At 39.9% G+C, this 17948-nt stretch overlaps 1 protein-coding gene across 1 annotated transcript in view; it reads left to right on the forward strand.

The window, feature by feature from the left end:
• Positions 1 to 17948, forward strand: part of LOC127417070 (hepatocyte growth factor-like) — a 54480-nt gene that overhangs the window by 21223 nt on the left and 15309 nt on the right. Inside the window, exons 9-11 of the mRNA XM_051656786.1 lie at positions 4778 to 4911; positions 11803 to 11896; positions 15039 to 15175. Of these exons, the coding sequence (XP_051512746.1) occupies positions 4778 to 4911; positions 11803 to 11896; positions 15039 to 15175 (365 nt within the window). The remainder of the gene's footprint in view (positions 1 to 4777; positions 4912 to 11802; positions 11897 to 15038; positions 15176 to 17948) is intronic.

The raw sequence follows: 17948 nt of genomic DNA on the forward strand, positions 1-17948 counted from the left end.
ATAATAACATACACTGTACAGTATACAATACACACTATATAGATACACATTATTCAATAAAAGTAAAAACTAAAAATATATAAAAAAGTATATATAGTATATATAGAATGTACAGTATTGTACTGTATTGACATTCAGGCTGTCGGTTGATAGTCAGTTGTTAAGAGAGAATATAATATAATAATAATATAATTTATGACAGTCCGGTGTGAGATATAAGAGTAAGGGTAATAAAGTGCCGTGCTGATGTATTTTGATCGTGGGAGATCAAGAGTTCAGAAGTCTGATTGCTTGGGGAAAGAAGCTGTCATTGAGACGGCTGGTGCGGGTCCTGATGCTGCGATACCAGGTGGCTGGAGTCTCTGATGATCCTCCGAGCTTTTTTCACACACCGCCTGGTATATATGTCCTGGAGGGAGGGAAGCTCACCTCCGATGATGTGTCTTGCAGTTCGCACCACCCTTTGCAGTGCTTTGCGGTTGTGGGCGGTGCTATTGCCGTACCAGGCGGAGATGCAGCCAGTCAGGATGCTCTCTACAGTGCAGGTGTAGAACCGTGTGAGGATGTGGTGGTTCATTCCAAACTTCCTCAGCCATCTCGGGAAGAAGAGGTGCTGATGAGCCTTCTTCACAACGACTTCAGTGTGGATGGACCATGTGAGTTCCTCAGTGATGTGGACACCCAGGAACTTAAAGCTGCTGACTCTCTCCACTGGTGCTCCATTGATGGTGATGGGGCTGTGTTCTCTGTCTTTTCTTCTGAAGTCCACCACAAGCTCCTTTGTCTTACTGACGTTGAGGGAGAGGTTGTGCTCCTGACACCAGTGTGTCAGAGTGTGCACCTCCTCTCTGTAGGCTGTTTCATCATTGTCAGTGATCAGACCTACCACCCTTGTGTCATCAGCAAACTTAATGATGGCATTGGAGCTATGTGTTGCACAGTCGTGTGTACAGGGAATACAGGAGTGGGCTGAGAACACAGCCCTGTGGGGCTCCAGTGTTGAGGGTCAGTGATGAGGAGATGTTGCTGCCTATTCTAACCACCTGGCATCTGCTTGACAGAAATCCAGGATCCAGCTGCACAGTGAGCTGTTTAAGCCCAGAGCCCGGAGTTTCTCATCTAGCTTGGAGGGCACTATGGTGTTGAATTCTGAGCTGTAGTCTACAAACAGCATTCTCACATAAGTGTTCTTTTTTTCCAGGTGGGAGAGAGCAGTGTGTATTGTAGATGCAATGGCATCATCAGTGGAGCGGTTGTTGTGGTAAGCAAACTGCAGCGGGTCAAGAGAGAGAGGCAGCACAGAGCAGATGTAATCTCTGATTAGTCTCTCAAAGCATTTGCTGATGATGGGGGTCAGAGCAACAGGACGCCAGTCATTTAAGCAAGTTATTTTTGACTGTTTTGGAACAGGCACAATGGTGGATGTTTTAAAGCATGTGGGGACTACAGACAAAGAGAGGGAAAGGTTGAAAATGTCCATAAAACCACCAGCCAGCTGGTTCGCGCACGCTCTGATGACGCGGCCTGGAATGCCGTCTGGGCCCCCGGCTTTGCGGATATTCACCCATCAGAAGGATCGGGTTACATCCGCTACAGAGACGGAGAGTGAACTAACCTCTGTAGCTTCAGCCACGAGAGCTCTCTACGCGAGGGCGGTGATATTTCCCTCGAAACGAGCACAAAAATTATTTAGCTCATCCGGGAGAGAGGCAGCGGTGTTCATGGCGGAGTTTTTATTCCCTATAGTTTTTATAAGTCTGTGATGATGTTAATTCCCTGCCACATGCTTCTAGAGTTGGTGGTGTTAAACTGTCCTTCAATCTTGCTCCCGTACTGGTGTTTTGCGGTTCTAATAGTTTTTTGGAGGGCATAACTGGCTTGTTTATGCTCCTCCGCATTCCCGGAATTAAAAGCGGAGGTTCGCACAATAAGTGTCGCGCGAACATTGCTATTAATCCAAGGTTTTGATTCGGATAGATCCGTATTGTTTTGGACGGAACAACATCCTCTACGCACGTTCTGATGAAACACATTACGCTATCAGCGTAAAGCTCGATGTCGTCATCAGAGGCGGACCGGAACATCTCCCAGTCCGTGTGATCAAAACAGTCTTGTTGCGTAGAGTCTGATTGGTCCGACCAGCACTGGATCGTTCTGAGGGTGGGTGCTTCCTGTTTCAATTTCTGCCTATAAGCGGGCAGAAGCAGAATGGAAGAGTGGTCTGATTTGCCAAATGGTGGGCGGGGGAGGGATTTGTAGCCATCCCGGAAGGGAGAGTAGCAATGGTCCAAAACCCGTTCCCCTCGTGTGTTGAAACTAATGTGCTGGTGGTATTTTGGTGCGACTGATTTTAAACTGGCTTTATTAAAGTCCCCGGTCACAATGAACACGGCCTCAGGGTGCGCGGTTTCCTGCTCACTTATAATTCCATACAGTTCCTTGAGCGCCCGGTCTGTGTCGGCTTGTGGGGGAATGTACACAGCTGTGATAGTGACCGCTGTGAATTCCCTCGGTAGCCAGAATGGTCGACACAGAAGCATAAGAAATTCCAGATCAGGAGAGCAGAAAGACTTGATAGAATGTATCACACCAGGATTTGTTGATCATAAAACATACACCACCTCCTCTACTTTTACCTGAGAGGTCTTTCACTCTGTCCGCTCGGTGCACGGAGAACCCCGCGGGTTCAATGGCTGAGTCTGGAATCTCCGCAGACATCCAAGTTTCCGTCAGGCAGATAATGCAGCAGTCCCTTGTATCTCATTGGAAACAGATCCGCGCTTTCAGCTCACAGAGCTTGTTATCCAGAGACTGAACATTTGCCAGTAGAATACTGGGTAGCGGGGGTCGATTTGCGCGGCGTCTTACTCTGATGAGAACGCCGGCTCTGTTTCCCCTTTTCCTTTTGCGTTTCCGCGGCCGTGCTGCCCAGACAAAGGGCTCCGCTTGCGTGTTTGTAAACAGCGGGTCGGCATTGAGGAATGTGAAGTCCGGTTTACGGTGTGAAATTGCTGAACCAATGTCCAAAAGTGTTTGTCTGTCGTAGACAATAAGGCAGACACCATCCAAGACAAAAAACATAAGAATTGTGAACAGAACAAACAAAACACTACTATGTTGTGTCGGAGCTCGCAACACAGCAGCCATACTCGGCGCCATCTTGAGTCCAAATCGGTTTTTATTAATATATATTATATATATATATATATATATATATATATATATATATATATATATATATTACACGGCTCTCTGGAATACTTGTTTCTGATTGGTCAATGGCGCCATCTAGTGGTCAAATATTTCTCAGTAACAACCGCACATCCAAGTATCATCCGGGTATTTTGAGCCATCGTTCCTGCTTCTTGGATCTATGTGTGACAAGTAAGCTAATGAAATAATTTAAACTCAAATTAATGTTTTATGTGCATTTATTTATTTGGTAAATAGTCTTGTAATAAGATGCATAATAAGCAGTCAGACGTTCATTAATTACAACATAATTACCAACTGAACTCCGACACAAACCGGAGGTGGAATTCAGCTGTTCAGCGATTTCTTTCTTCTCACATAATTACATAATTTTGACACAAATCAATGTTTTTATTGTCCATTTATTTATTTAATTGGTTTATTTGGCAAGTAGTCTTGTAAGAGGTTGAATAATGAGTCAGGTGGTCATTTTTACAAAATAAACAACAACAGAACTCCGACGCAAACTAGAGGTGGATTTCAGCTGTTTAGCGATTTATTTCTTGTCACATAATTACATAGTTTCAACACAAATCAATATCTTATATCCATGTATTTATTTATTTTGTTAGTAGCCATGTAATAAGCGGGATAATGTACAGTCAGCCGATTGTTATCGCAGAATAAACCCCTTCAGGCAGATTCAAGAGTCATCCGTGTCGGGGTCCTGATCACGCTGTCGGGGTTTATTTTGCGATAATATCTGAGTGTACATTATCCCTTTTAATATACTCAAATTATAAACATTTATAAAATAAAATGTGTTTTATATATATATATATATATATATATATATATATATATATATATGATCAAAATATTTTAAAATAAAGTATATATAGGCTACATTTCTTTCATACATATAAATATAATTTTTAATTTTAATGTAACTTGTTTGGCATGATAGGCGCAAACAGACGAGCGTGCATCTGTGCTGTTTTTCTGTTGTAAACATGTGCTGGACGGACGTCTTTGACCGTTGCGCCGTGTCTCGTTTTTTTCAGCAACTCGTGCAGGTTTGCGTCAAATTAAAAGAAACGTAATTTTTTTTTATTTGCATCTCGAGATGTTCTTTTTCAATTGTTGTTGTGCTGCATAAAGCTTTTTTTGGCGCAGGTGTCACAAAGATTCCGCGTTCTGAAGAAGGTCAGGTTGCAAAGAGGACTTCATGTGACTGTTGACTGTACCCATCGGATCGGGTCTGGTCACATGGTCTCGGGTACGGGTTGGGATCATACTTCAACTTAATGCCCGTGCAGACCTCTGAACCAGCATGCAAAATATGCAAATCTTTTCAGCAGGGTTGTCTGCCAGTGTGGCTGTTCCATCATATCAATAGACATTTCTTTTCCTAAACTGTTGGATGATATCCATCTTTGAAGCAAGGTTGTGTGAAGAACAAGCACAAATAACATGTAATCATTCAAACTGCTATTTTGGAGGACGTTCTTGATCTGGTCAACATATGCTATGTAATATCATGTGTGTACGTCTGCATTTTTTAAAGTATGCATATACACTGCAGGGATCTCAGAGAGAACTACTGTAGGAATCCTAATGGTAGTCATCTCCCATGGTGCTTCACTACTGACCCCAATGTACCAGTGGCGTTCTGCACCAACATCCCTCGCTGTGAAGTCACAGCCCCTGCACCTGAAGGTAAGAGTCATTTACAACTTGCTGTTATTACTGAACATCACATTAATGTCCTTAATACCCTTGTTTGCAGCCGCTATAAAATACCCCACATACATACACCTGTGGACGCATATCAGTTGAATTCTCTAGGATGAACTTTCACATTGCTTGGTTACTGTAAACAGCCTGCAGTCACAGAAATTAACTATATTAACCTTTTTAGGGGAAGTAACTTTGCTTTACGTCATGCTTAACCTCTCCCCTTAACTGTTGAAAAATCTTTGCAATGCAAGACCTGTTGTGGTTTATTGCTTTATTAAACTACATAACAACTCAAATACATCAAAATATAGGGGAGACCGGGGCTAGTTGTCACACAGGGAAGTTGTTGCAAAGGCTATATCTTACTAACAATATGATTTGGAGTCAAAAGTTTAATGTGCTAATGTCAAAACCCTCTTAAATTAGAAAAAAAAAAAATATATATATATATAGTCAGGAAGGGGCAAGTTGTCACATTTTTATCGGGGCAGGTTGTCACATGTGTTTTAAAAGTAATAAATTAGTGATGCACAATATATCAGCGGCCGATATACAGCTCTGGAAAAAATAAGAGACCACATTAAAATGATCAGTTTCTCTGCATTTACTATTTATAGGTATGTGTTTGAGTAAAATGAACATGTTTGTTTTATTCTATAAACTACTGACAACATTTCTCCCAAATTCCAAATTAAAATATTGTCATTTAGAGCATTTATTTGCAGAAAATGACAACTGGTCAAAATAACAAAAAAGATGCAGTGTTTTCAGACCTCGAATAATGCAAAGAAAACAAGTTCATATTCATTTATTAATCAACACAATACTAATGTTTTAACTGAGGAAGAGTTCAGAAATCAATATTTGGTGGAATAATCCTGAAATTCAGTCACAGCTTTCATGTGTCTTGGCATGCTCTCTACCAGTCTTTCACATTGCTGTTGGGTGACTTTATGCCACTCCTGATGCAAAAATTCAAGCATCTCGGCTTTGATTGATGGCTTGTGGCATCCATCGTCCTCTTGATCACATTCCAGAGGTTTTCAATGGGGTTTAGGTCTGGAGATTGGACTGGCCATTTCAAATGCCCCAGATCATCACTGAACCTCCACCTGGTTGTCTAATGGTTAGACGGAGACCTGAAGAGGCCTTCAAGGCACAGTGTCTCGCACCCACTGTGAAATTTGGTGGAGGATCGGTGATGATCTGGGGGCTTTAAATTTTGCCGAAAGCCAAGCTGTTTAACAGGTGTTTTAATGCAGGCGTAGATTTTGTTTTGGTTGTTATGATAGTGGGGACAAGTTCCCCCTTCAACCCCCAGTGTTCACATGAAACCTACACCACTGAATGCCTCATATAGTATATGCACCAATATTGGGGCAAGTTGTCACAGGAGCTCAATGTGTGTTCACTGAACTGTATCTTTTTTCTTGGGCAGGACCAGTGAAAATGTTTGATTGATATTTTGTAGTCAAGATTTTAATGTATGTGGCTGTGCATTAAAAAATAATGAATATCTGCAGTAAGAGCAGTAAAATACAAGACACAGCATGTGCATATACTATACAGTGTACTATACATATATGTATGCAAGGGATAATCCATGGCTAGGTGTGCATTAAATGATTGTAAATGCACGATGTGGAGGTGAAGAACCGCTTCGCGTTGGGTGGTTGCCTCCACATCGTTGGGTGGTGGCCTCCACATCGTGCATTTAAAATAGTTTAACACACACTTAGCTGTGGATTATCCCATACATATACACTGTATAGTATATGCACATGCTGTGTCTGGTATTTAACTGCTCTTACTGCAAATATACATTATTTTTACAGCTGTAATATATTTCTTGCAGTGCAAATTTTGACTGGAAGTATAAAAAATAACGGTTAATTTTATCTAAGGGCCGTTTTGGAGCTCCACCTGTTCTAAATCAGATGCAGAGAAAAAGTAGTGCGACCACACACTTGGTCAAAACCGTGAAATTAAATGTACAGTCCAGAAATAATAATATCCACAGAATGTAGAGGGGTTGGCACTCCAGATAAAATGTATTTTTTAATTTGAATTCATTGTCATTTTCATATTAAGGTGGAAAAACCAAAGTTTCAAACGTGGCAGTAACAGTAAAAGTAGCACTTACTGTATAATATTGGGAAAACCATTCAAAACACTCTGGAACCTGCAGATCTGGATCTCTGAGACATCGGTATGCTATCCATAAAGGCTGCACAATTGACTGAATTAATTAAATCACAATATGCCCATGAACGGTAGCGCTTCAGTGCAAAACACTGCCTGAGTTTTGTAAACAAACAGCGCTTCTCCTTCAGCGTTTGAGTCTGAGAAGTGTGAGTGTGAGGGGCCTCTAGTGGCTATTAGAGGTACTTCTTCAGCACATAAAATACACAACACATATTACAGTTTAAATCATCTTGCATCGACAGATGCATTTAATAGGTCCTGATTTCCTTCTCTCACCCTCCGAGCAAAACAAGCTGAATTCCATTATATTACCTATGCTGATGAAAGTGATTAGGAAATGTTTTCAGTTGCTATAGCTCAATCTGCTTGCTCTGTAATGTTATGTTGCTATGGTAACAAACAGCGCATTAATATTGAACGGTGATTAAAACTGACCGGAACTACCTATGCATTCAATGGTTTGAACCACACGCATTCCAGCCAATCATAATCAAGTATTCGAACATGCCATATAAATATAAATATATACAGTATATACCATCTGTGTGAAGTAATATAACCCAACACAGACAAAACAAAGATATGCAGTGTAAATTAACAAAGAAAAGCATGTCATTATTACCTTTTCGCTTCAATGTTTTCGAGACAGAGTCTAGGTTCATAACTGTAATGTATTCAAATATGCGTTATGTATTCTTCACATCCATATTTTATTGAGCTCTTCACATTGTTGTACACGCATGTAGTCAGGTCATGGCTTCTTCTAGGCTATTCTGGGTTTAGAGACATTGATATATAGAATATTGTGGATAATTTGAAAATGGTAACATCTCCATTTAAAATTTAATTCATATTGAAAACTCATCTTCAGTTTGAAATGCATTTGAGTATTTAAGTGCACACAGAAATGCAATTTAGGAAATCCCAGGAAGTAGCACCGTGGCAGCTGTAGCACTTTAGACCAGCGGATAGAGAGTATTCTAGGTCAACGTGTGTCACAGTGCCTTTGACCACAATCATTTAACCCTCAATCCATCCTGAAGTACCGGAGTATATCTAACCCTGACCCTGCATCCTCTCTGTCTACATGAGTTGCATTTTTGTACTTGTGACCGTGAGTTGCAAGAGCTAAAATTTCAGTGCAGCAGTCGAGTTTACAGACAGCGATCAACAATCAAACATATTACTCATATTTGCTTTTCAGAAAGACGTTTATAATTTGCTGGCTTGATTTTGTTTTCCATGATGTTCTGTTTGGCATCCATCTAGTTGTGTTTCACTGCCTGTGTAAAGCAGTCAAAAATTAGACCATACATTTTGAAGTCATAACTGCTTTGCATATCAAAACAACCCTCAAAAAGACTTTCAACTTGCCATGCCTTTGTTCCTATTAATCCTCCCTGCAAGACATAATATCTGTCTAATTTATTTCCATGATGCTCAAAAAATTCTGCAGCTCTCTCTCTCTTTCATTTGCTCTTTCTTGCATCTTTGCTGTCTTGGCATCAGTTCACGGCGGTCCCTGTAGTCCAATCTCCACGGCCACTAATGGGGGCTGTTTGAAACATGTACAGCGAGCAGGCGCCGCAGTGTGGGAATGAGACCGCATGAGTCAAACATTAATCACTGCTGACAGCTTCGTGTGACTGGCAGGACCCAGGAGACTTCATAGAAGGACTCGCACAAGCACTCATGTTAAGATCGATTTAGCTGCTGTTCGACTTTTGTGGTGCGTGGGAGCCCTGCTGTGTTTCCACAAACCCACTGTATTTCTTTAAGCACTACTGCTTGCAGAGTTCGATGATAATTTTGTGGCATTTACGTTACGTAGAATCAGATTAAAATCAAAGCTCTATTTGGGACAGTTTAGATTTAGATTTTGTCACATTCCATTACTGTTATATGTATTTCACTTTGTGTGTTGTATATATTAGTACTGTATATACAGTGCATTCAGAAGGTATTCAGACCCCTTAATTTTTTCACATTTTGTTATGTTGCAACCTTATGCTAAAATGCTTTAAATTATTTATTTTTTTCACATCAGTCTTTTGATAATTTTGCAAATGTATTAAAAAGAAAAAAGTATTCAGATGCTTTGCTATGACACTTAAAAATTTAGCTCAGGTGCATCCCATTTCTCTGGATCATCTTTGAGATGTTTCTACACTTTGATTGGAGTCCACCTGTGGCAAAATCAATTGATTGGACATGATTTGGAAAGACACACACCTGTCTATATAAAGTCTCACAGCTGAAAATGCATATCAGAGCAAAAACCAAGCCATGAGGTCAAAGGAACTGCCTATAGAGCTCAGAGATGGGATTTGGCCGCCCGGCCAAACTGAGCAATCGGGGGAGAAGGGCCTTGATAAGAGAGGTGACCAAGAACCCGATGGTCACTCTGGTTGAGCTCCAGAGATCATGTGTGGATATGGGAGAAACTTGCAGAAGGACAACCATCACTGCAACACTCCACCAATCTGGGCTTTATGGCAGAGCGGCTAGACGGAAGCCTCTCCTCAGTGCAACACACATAAAAAAGCACCTAAAGAACTCAAGATTGTCTGGTCTGATGAAACGATGATTGAACTGTTTGGCCTCAGTTCCAAGGATCATGTCTGGAGGAAACCAGGCACCGCTCATCACCTATGCAATACCATCCCAACGGTGAAGCATGGTGGTGGAAGCATCATGCTGTGGGGGTGTTTTTCAGCGGCAGGGACTGGGGGACTGGTCAGGGTTGAAGGAAAGCTGAACGCAGCAAAATACAGAGATATCCTTAATGAAAACCTGGTCCAGAGCACTCAGGACCTCAGACTGGGCTGAAGATTCACTTTCCAACAGGACAATGACCCTCAGTACACAGCCAAGACAACACAAGAGTGGCTTAGGGACAACTCTGTGAATGTCTTGAGTGGCTCAGCCAGAGCCCAGGCTTGAACCCAATTGAACATCTCTGGAGAGACCTGAAAATGACTGTCCACTGACGGTCCCCATCCAACCAGACAGAGCTTGAGAGGATCTGCAGAGCAGAATGGCAGAAAATCCCCAAATCCAGGTGTGCAAAGCTTGTCGCATCATACCCAAAAAGACTTGAGGCTGTAATTGCTGCCAAAGGTGCTTCATCTAAGGGTCTTAATACTTATGTCAATGTGATATTTCAGTTTTTTTCTTTTTAATACATTTTCAAAAAAATCTGGGTTTTGATTTATCATTATGGGATATGGAGTGTAGATTGATTGGGATTTTTTTTTTTTTTTTTTGAAGCATTTTAGCATAAGGCTGCAACATAGCAAAATGTGAAAAAAAAAATGAAGGTCTGAATAATTTCTGAATGTACTGTATATAGTGACCAGTGTAGTCTGATTCCCAAACAGTTGACTCTTATGAGTTGGTTCTTTTGATTCTACAGCGCAAAACATACAGCGCCATCAGTGTAGTCTGATCGCGGACAGATGACTCTTTTGAGCCAGTTCTTTTGAATCCACAGCACAAAACATTCAGCGCAACAAGTGTAGTCCAATTCCCAAACAGATGAATCTAATGAACCGGTTCTTTTGAATCTATAGCAAGAAACACACAGTGTGACCAGTGTAGTCCGATTCCCAAATGGATGACTTTTATGAATCAGTTCTTTTCGAATCTACAGCGCAAAACATTCAGCGTGACCAGTGTAGTCTGATTTCCGAACAGATGACTCTTATGAACCGGTTCTTTTCGAATCTACAGTGTAAAACTTTCAGCATGACCAGTGTAGACCGATTCCCGAACGAATGACTCTAATGAACTGGTTCTTTTGAATCTACAGCATGACAAGTGTTGTCCAATTCCCTAACATATGACTCTTATGAACCGGTCCTTTTGAATCTACAGCAGGACAAGTGTAGTCTGATTCTCGAATAAATGACTCTCATGAGTTGGTTCCTTTGAATCTACAGCGCTACCAGTGTAGTCCGATTCCCGAACAGATGACTCTAATGAACCGGTTCTTTTCGAATCTACAGTGCAAAACTTTCAGTGTGACCAGTGTAGTCCAATTCCCGAACTAATGACTCTTATGAACTGGTTCTTTTAAATCTACAGCATGACAAGTGTTGTCCAATTCCTGCACAGATGACTCTTATGAGCCGGTTCTTTTAAATCTACTGTGTGAAATGTATACAGCTTGACCAATGTAGTATGATTCGCAAACAGATGACTCTTATGAGCCGGTTCTTTTAAATCTACTGTGTGAAATGTATACAGCTTGACCAATGTAGTATGATTCACAAACAGATGACTCTTTTGAGTCAATTCTTTTGAATCTACAACGCAAAACATTCAGCGCGACCATTGTAGTCCGTTTCCCGAACAAATGACTCTTGTGAACCGGTTCTTTTGAATCTACAGCAGGACAAGTGTAGTCCGATTCTCGAATAAATGACTCTCATGAGTTGGTTCCTTTGAATCTACAGCGCTACCAGTGTATTCTGATTCCCGAACAGATGACTTTTATGAGCCGGTTCTTTTGAATCTACAATGCGCAACATTCAGTGTGACCAGTGTAGTCTGATTTCTATCCTTGATTATTTTACACACCCCATTTTATTTTGTGCTATCTCTGGTTCTTTTGATGTCCATTGAAAAAATGTAACGTTTTTCCATAATGTTGTCTTGTTTCAGAGTGTTATACGGGCATTGGCAACATGTACAATGGCAAACGTGCAAAAACCCGCTCAGGCGTCACCTGTGCTCCATGGAAAGACTGCAGTGAAAGGTAAAACACGGCCATATACTGTATGCCTAAATTACAGTGTAAACATGACCTTAAGCTGAATAACTAACAGGCTCATGTTTAGACAAGATAAATGGATTGATTTTGGTCAAAATATGCTAAAAGTGACTTTATTGTCCTTCAATATGGGCACATGTATATAAATACACAAATACATTTTCTGAATGAAATTTGTGATAGTCTACTATTAAACAAAACCATCATTTACTGTATAATGGTACAGCACATCAGTTTTAGTCATGTACGTTCACTCAGTTTCCATGGAAACAAAACTAGGTCCACATCTTCCAATGCAGAATCCCAAGGACAATCCCATGATGCCTTTGTGCTTCTTTGCAAGGTGAAAAACAAAACTTTAGTTGTTGGGTTTAAGGGTCAAGCACAGCAAGTTTTTGTTAAATCAGAGAGAGGACAGCATGAATAAATGGGACAGATGCATGCTTTTTAAAACATGTTTGAATGTTCAGTGACAAGCATATGGAGCCAGATATCCATGTGCAGTTTTTCTTACAGGATTGTTTAATGTCAGGTTCATATTTGTTCCTGCCAGGTGAGGTCTGTTTCCTCAAACATTTAATGTTGCATTGGCACATTTGCAGTGACTCATAGCACAGAGTGTGCACGTGTGTAAATCTCGGAGGAAAAGAATTTCAGTTCCGCCACAGGCTTGTGTTTTGTCTGCCGTCTACACTCGCCCTGAGATGTGTGGCGTCAAATAACTTCCCTGTTTTATGAACAAGTTCTAGGTCAAAGGTCACCCTAACCAGAGCCCCGGTTGCTCATTGATGCAAAGCACAGGGGTCCCTTGATTGTCAGGGAGTGTTTATCTTAGATGGGAAAATAGGAACCTCACAGTTTTCTGAGGAAGAAAAACACGTTTTAGTGGAGGGACCCCCGTTCTGAAGAGCTCTGATTGATGGTAAATGTGTAGCAGTTGGAGTGACTTAATTCCCCAAAAATTACAGGCAGGCCATCCCAGCTGGAGCAGGATTCTTCAGAGCCACCCTCTGACCCCTGTATGCCCCTAACCCTCTCCATGAACACATCAAAGCCAATCAGCTCCTTTATTTGGCTCATAGCCGAGCCCAGTTACAGAGGTCACTTCTGGGTGAGCATTAGGCACAGATCGTTTACATTGTGTGGAGCTCAACAAAAAGGATTTTTCCTTCTAGTCGTTTAGATTTTTACTTGACCTGCCAACATTTTCACTGGGCCCATCACAAAAAACAAAAACAAATAAATTGTATTTGATGTAAAAAATGTCTGATTATACTTTTCAACCCCTTATTACGGATGCTTTTAAGGCAGTAAAAATGTAATCTCGCAATTAGGGTTGTGAATCATAAGGAATTTAACGTTTCGGCTCATCGGCTCATAAGAGTCATTTGTTCGTGAGTTAGTGCTGTATGTTTCGTGCTGTAGATTCAAAAGAACCGGCTCATAAGAATCATTTGTACGTGAGTTAGTGCTGTATGTTTCGTGCTGTAGATTCAAAAGAACCGGCTCATAAGAGTCATTTGTTCGTGAGTTAGTGCTGTATGTTTCTTGCTGTAGATTCAAAAGAATCGGCTCATAAGAGTCATTTGTTCGTGAGTTAGTGCTGTATGTTTCTTGCTGTAGATTCAAAAGAATCGGCTCATAAGAGTCATTTGTTCGTGAGTTAGTGCTGTATGTTCGTGATGTAGATTCAAAAGAATCGGCTCATAAGAGTCATTTGTTCGTGAGTTAGTGCTGTATGTTTCGTGCTGTAGATTCAAAAGAACCGGCTCACAAGAGTCATTTGTTCGTGAGTTAGTGCTCTATGTTTCGTGCTGTAGATTCAAAAGAACCGGCTCACAAGAGTCATTTGTTCGTGAGTTAGTGCTGTGTGTTTCGTGCTGTAGATTCAAAAGAACCGGCTCAGAAGAGTCATTTGTTCGGGAGTTAGTGCTGTATGTTTCGTGCTGTAGATTCAAAAGAATCGGCTCATAAGAGTCATTTGTTCGTGAGTTAGTGCTGTATGTTTTGTGATGTAGATTCAAAAGAATCGGCTCATAAGAGTCATTTGTTCGTGAGTTAGTGCTGTATGTTTCGTGCTGTAGATTCAAAAGAATCGGCTCATAAGAGTCATTTGTTCGGGAGTTATTGCTGTATGTTTCGTGATGTAGATTCAAAAGAATCGGCTCATAAGAGTCATTTGTTCGGGAGTTTTTGCTGTATGTTTCGTGCTGTAGATTCAAAAGAATCGGCTCATAAGAGTCATTTGTTCGTGAGTTAGTGCTGTATGTTTCGTGCTGTAGATTCAAAAGAACCGGCTCATAAGAGTCATTTGTTCGGAGTTTTGCTGTATGTTTCGTGCTGTAGATTCAAAAGAACCGGCTCATAAGAGTCATTTGTTCGTGAGTTAGTGCTGTATGTTTCGTGCTGTAGATTCAAAAGAATCGGCTCATAAGAGTCATTTGTTCGGGTTATGCTGTATGTTTGTGCTGTAGATTCAAAGAATCGCTCATAAGTCATTTGTTCGGGAGTTTTTGCTGTATGTTTCGTGCTGTAGATTCAAAAGAACCGGCTCATAAGAGTCATTTGTTCGTGAGTTAGTGCTGTATGTTTCGTGCTGTAGATTCAAAAGAATCGGCTCATAAGAGTCATTTGTTCGGGAGTTATTGCTGTATGTTTCGTGCTGTAGATTCAAAAGAATCGGCTCATAAGAGTCATTTGTTCGGGAGTTTTTGCTGTATGTTTCGTGCTGTAGATTCAAAAGAACCGGCTCATAAGAGTCATTTGTTCGTGAGTTAGTGCTGTATGTTTCGTGCTGTAGATTCAAAAGAACCGGCTCATAAGAGTCATTTGTTTGGTAACCAGACTACACTGGTCGCGCTGTATGTTTTGCGTTGTAGATTCAACAGATCTGTCTTAATTGTTTTAGATGCATTGTCCTGTTACAAACACCTGATAGACTTTTAGTTTTAGAATCAGCGTATACAATCTTGCCTGCTTTCATGATGCACCTGTTTATATTTAGACTTAAATAGTCTACTGTATTAATTGTGGCCCTCACTTTTGAAGCTGCAGGTGTTCTGCAAATATTCCATTATTAAGTTTGATTATATAGCGATATAATGCTGAGAATTGTTTTTGTTCTTAGTAAAGAAAGAGATGTAGACTTGCTGACGGCTGTACAGGCAGGGAACTTCTGCAGAAATCCAGACATGGACAAACACGGCCCGTGGTGTTTTACAAACAGTTCTTCAATCCCCTGGGACTACTGCTCCCTCGAACCCTGTAAGTAATCAACACACAGCTCGAGCTAATAAGACAACCTGTTTGAGAACTGCTTTAAGGGTTCACTTAAAATACTCCTGGAAACATTAGTGTAAGTATCAGTGAAACAGGCCTATTTGCACAAGCTCCAGAAGCCCATAACTAAATAGCTCATTTCAACTACTGACCAAAAAATGGTTTAAACACTACATCCTTTGACATTATACTATTTGTTAAAATTCTCATTTTCTTTATCAACATTTCATTTTCATAGCCTGAGGTATTTATTTTGAAAGGCAAGTGAATACTTGTCAGTACTTTCCTCTAAATTATCTTCAAATAATATTCCAGGTTCAATACAATTTCAGCTCAATCGACAACATTTGTGTCAGTGTTGATTACCACAAAAATTAATTTCGACTCGTCCCTTCTTTTCTTTAATAAAGCACAAGTGTGTGTTCCAGTGAGACACTTACAATGGAAGTCAATGGGGTCAATCTGTAAACATTAAAATACTCACTGTTTCAAAAGTATAGACACAAGAAATAAACAACATGTGTGTTAACATGATTTTACTGTGATTAAATCACTTACTAACCACATCTGTGGAAAGATATAGACAATTTTACAATTTTGTTGCCATGACGATGTAATGCTGTAAACCCTAAACCCCTAAACTATTTAAACAATTGTACAGCTCAAATAACAGAATAATTCATGTAAGTGCTTTTATAAAAATTAGCTTCACTTTTCTGCCTTTTAAACTCTCAAACAGTTAGCCCCATTGACTTCCATTGTAAGTTTTTTTTTAAAGAAAAGGATGGACGAATCAAAAATTATTATTATTATTATTATTATTATTAGGATTCCTCAGGTAGGAGGAAACCTGTTTTTGTTAGTGTTCTTCTTATTATTATTACTGTAGCTCTAAATTGGCCAATAACTCAAGATCTCCTTGGTCTTTTTTGAAAAGTTTTGAAATTTGGCATATTGATACTACAGGCCACGAGTAACTACCACACCAAAAATGTCCCACGTGAGCCTATAGGTGGCGCTACAGTCCACGCCCAAATTTGTCCATTTTCAAAGTGATGCCATTTCCACCCCATACGTCCAAAATTTCTGAAACATGGTAAATATGCCTCATTTCTCATGAGGAACAAAAAAGCCTCTAGAACCCATAAAGTCCGCCATGATGGATTTTCCTGTACAATACAAATTTGTCCAAAATTACAAAAATCTACTCCTCCTGAAACATAGCTCCAATTGACTTGAAACTCAGTATGTATGTGTAGGATACATGTCTTTCAATTTGATATTTAGTAAAAATGAATACAATACAAAATGTCTGAAAGGTGCGCATTTATGTAAATGTCCACATTGTCTCAATATCCATATGTCCAAAAAATCTAATGCCATTTTGACTAATGTTTTTTCCAACCTAACAGGCTTCAAGATGACATCACTCTGAAGTACTGTGCAAAATTTCACCTTGATATGTCAAAAGATGACAGAATTACAGTTTACTATTATTTATCGCTAACACTAAAATAATGCTTTACAAATCCGCTAGTCATAAAACCGATACTTTGATTCAATCACCAGTTCATATGAAGACTCTTGCAATGTTTAATAACAAATTAATGAAATGTTGTGTACATGTGCGAAGTACATGTCTCTACCATGTCAATTTTTACATAATTTGCAGTTTTGAGGAGGAATCCGCATTGCTGCTTACAGCTTAAATTATTATTATTTGTGTGTGTGTGTGTTTATCAATATTATGCCACAAATGCTGTCGATTGAGCTTAACTTGGAACCCAGAATATGTCTGCAATTGCACTCATCACAACGGTTCAGAGCCAAAGTCAAAAAGCAAAACAAAAACCCACAATTGACAGGTCCTCGCCTCTACAACTCAACTAGATTCAGCTTGTTCCATTATTTATGCCATTTTTTATTTGTATGACAGTTTTTATTCAATAGGCGGTTATGACAGTTCAATTCTGTCATCTACTCACCCTCATGTTGTTCTGAACCCATGTGACTTTCTTTTCTTCGTGGAACAAAAAAGGGAGTGCAAGACAGAACGTTAGCCTCAGTCACCAATCACGTTCATTGCACCTTTTTCCAAACAGAGACGGTCATTATACTGTTCCAATTAAGAAAGAAGCTCATACAGGTTTGGAAAAACATGAAAGTGTGTAAAAAATGACAAGCAAAATTAGTACAAAATTCTTTTAACCCTTGTGCAACCTTCAGGACATTTTTGTCTTTTTCATTTTTGTTTGTTCGATCATTTTGGCTGCGTTAATTCCAGTGGCATACATTTTGCCAAAGGTGTGTATCTTTGGGGGAATTTTGATATTTCAACCTCAGTTCTTATAATACATCTATAATACACTGTGTACACAAAATAGTTACACTCAGGACCTTCAGGACAAAAATGTCCCCATTGAAACCCATTAAAACTGCAATATTTGATCCCAGTGCCATTAAAGCATAAAATCATGAATTCTATGATATTGTGATTTCATTCTGGAGCCCTGGTTTCAAAATTTACATTTTTTATATTTTCCACCAGATGGCGCCATTTTTCTCATGTTTAGCCTATGGAGCAAATACACGCTTTTCCCTTATTCTCTGTTTGCTGTATTATAGAGCACTGCAGGACAATTGAATAAATGATGCAGATAAAATTGTGTGTGTGTGCTGGTATGGATGTCAGAGTGTGTTTTTTATGTGTGTATTGAGAAATGTGCATGTGCGTGTGTGTGTGTGTGTGTGTGTAAAA

Source organism: Myxocyprinus asiaticus, chromosome 26 (assembly GCF_019703515.2).
Source record: "Myxocyprinus asiaticus isolate MX2 ecotype Aquarium Trade chromosome 26, UBuf_Myxa_2, whole genome shotgun sequence".
NCBI classification, from domain to species: Eukaryota; Metazoa; Chordata; class Actinopteri; order Cypriniformes; family Catostomidae; genus Myxocyprinus; species Myxocyprinus asiaticus.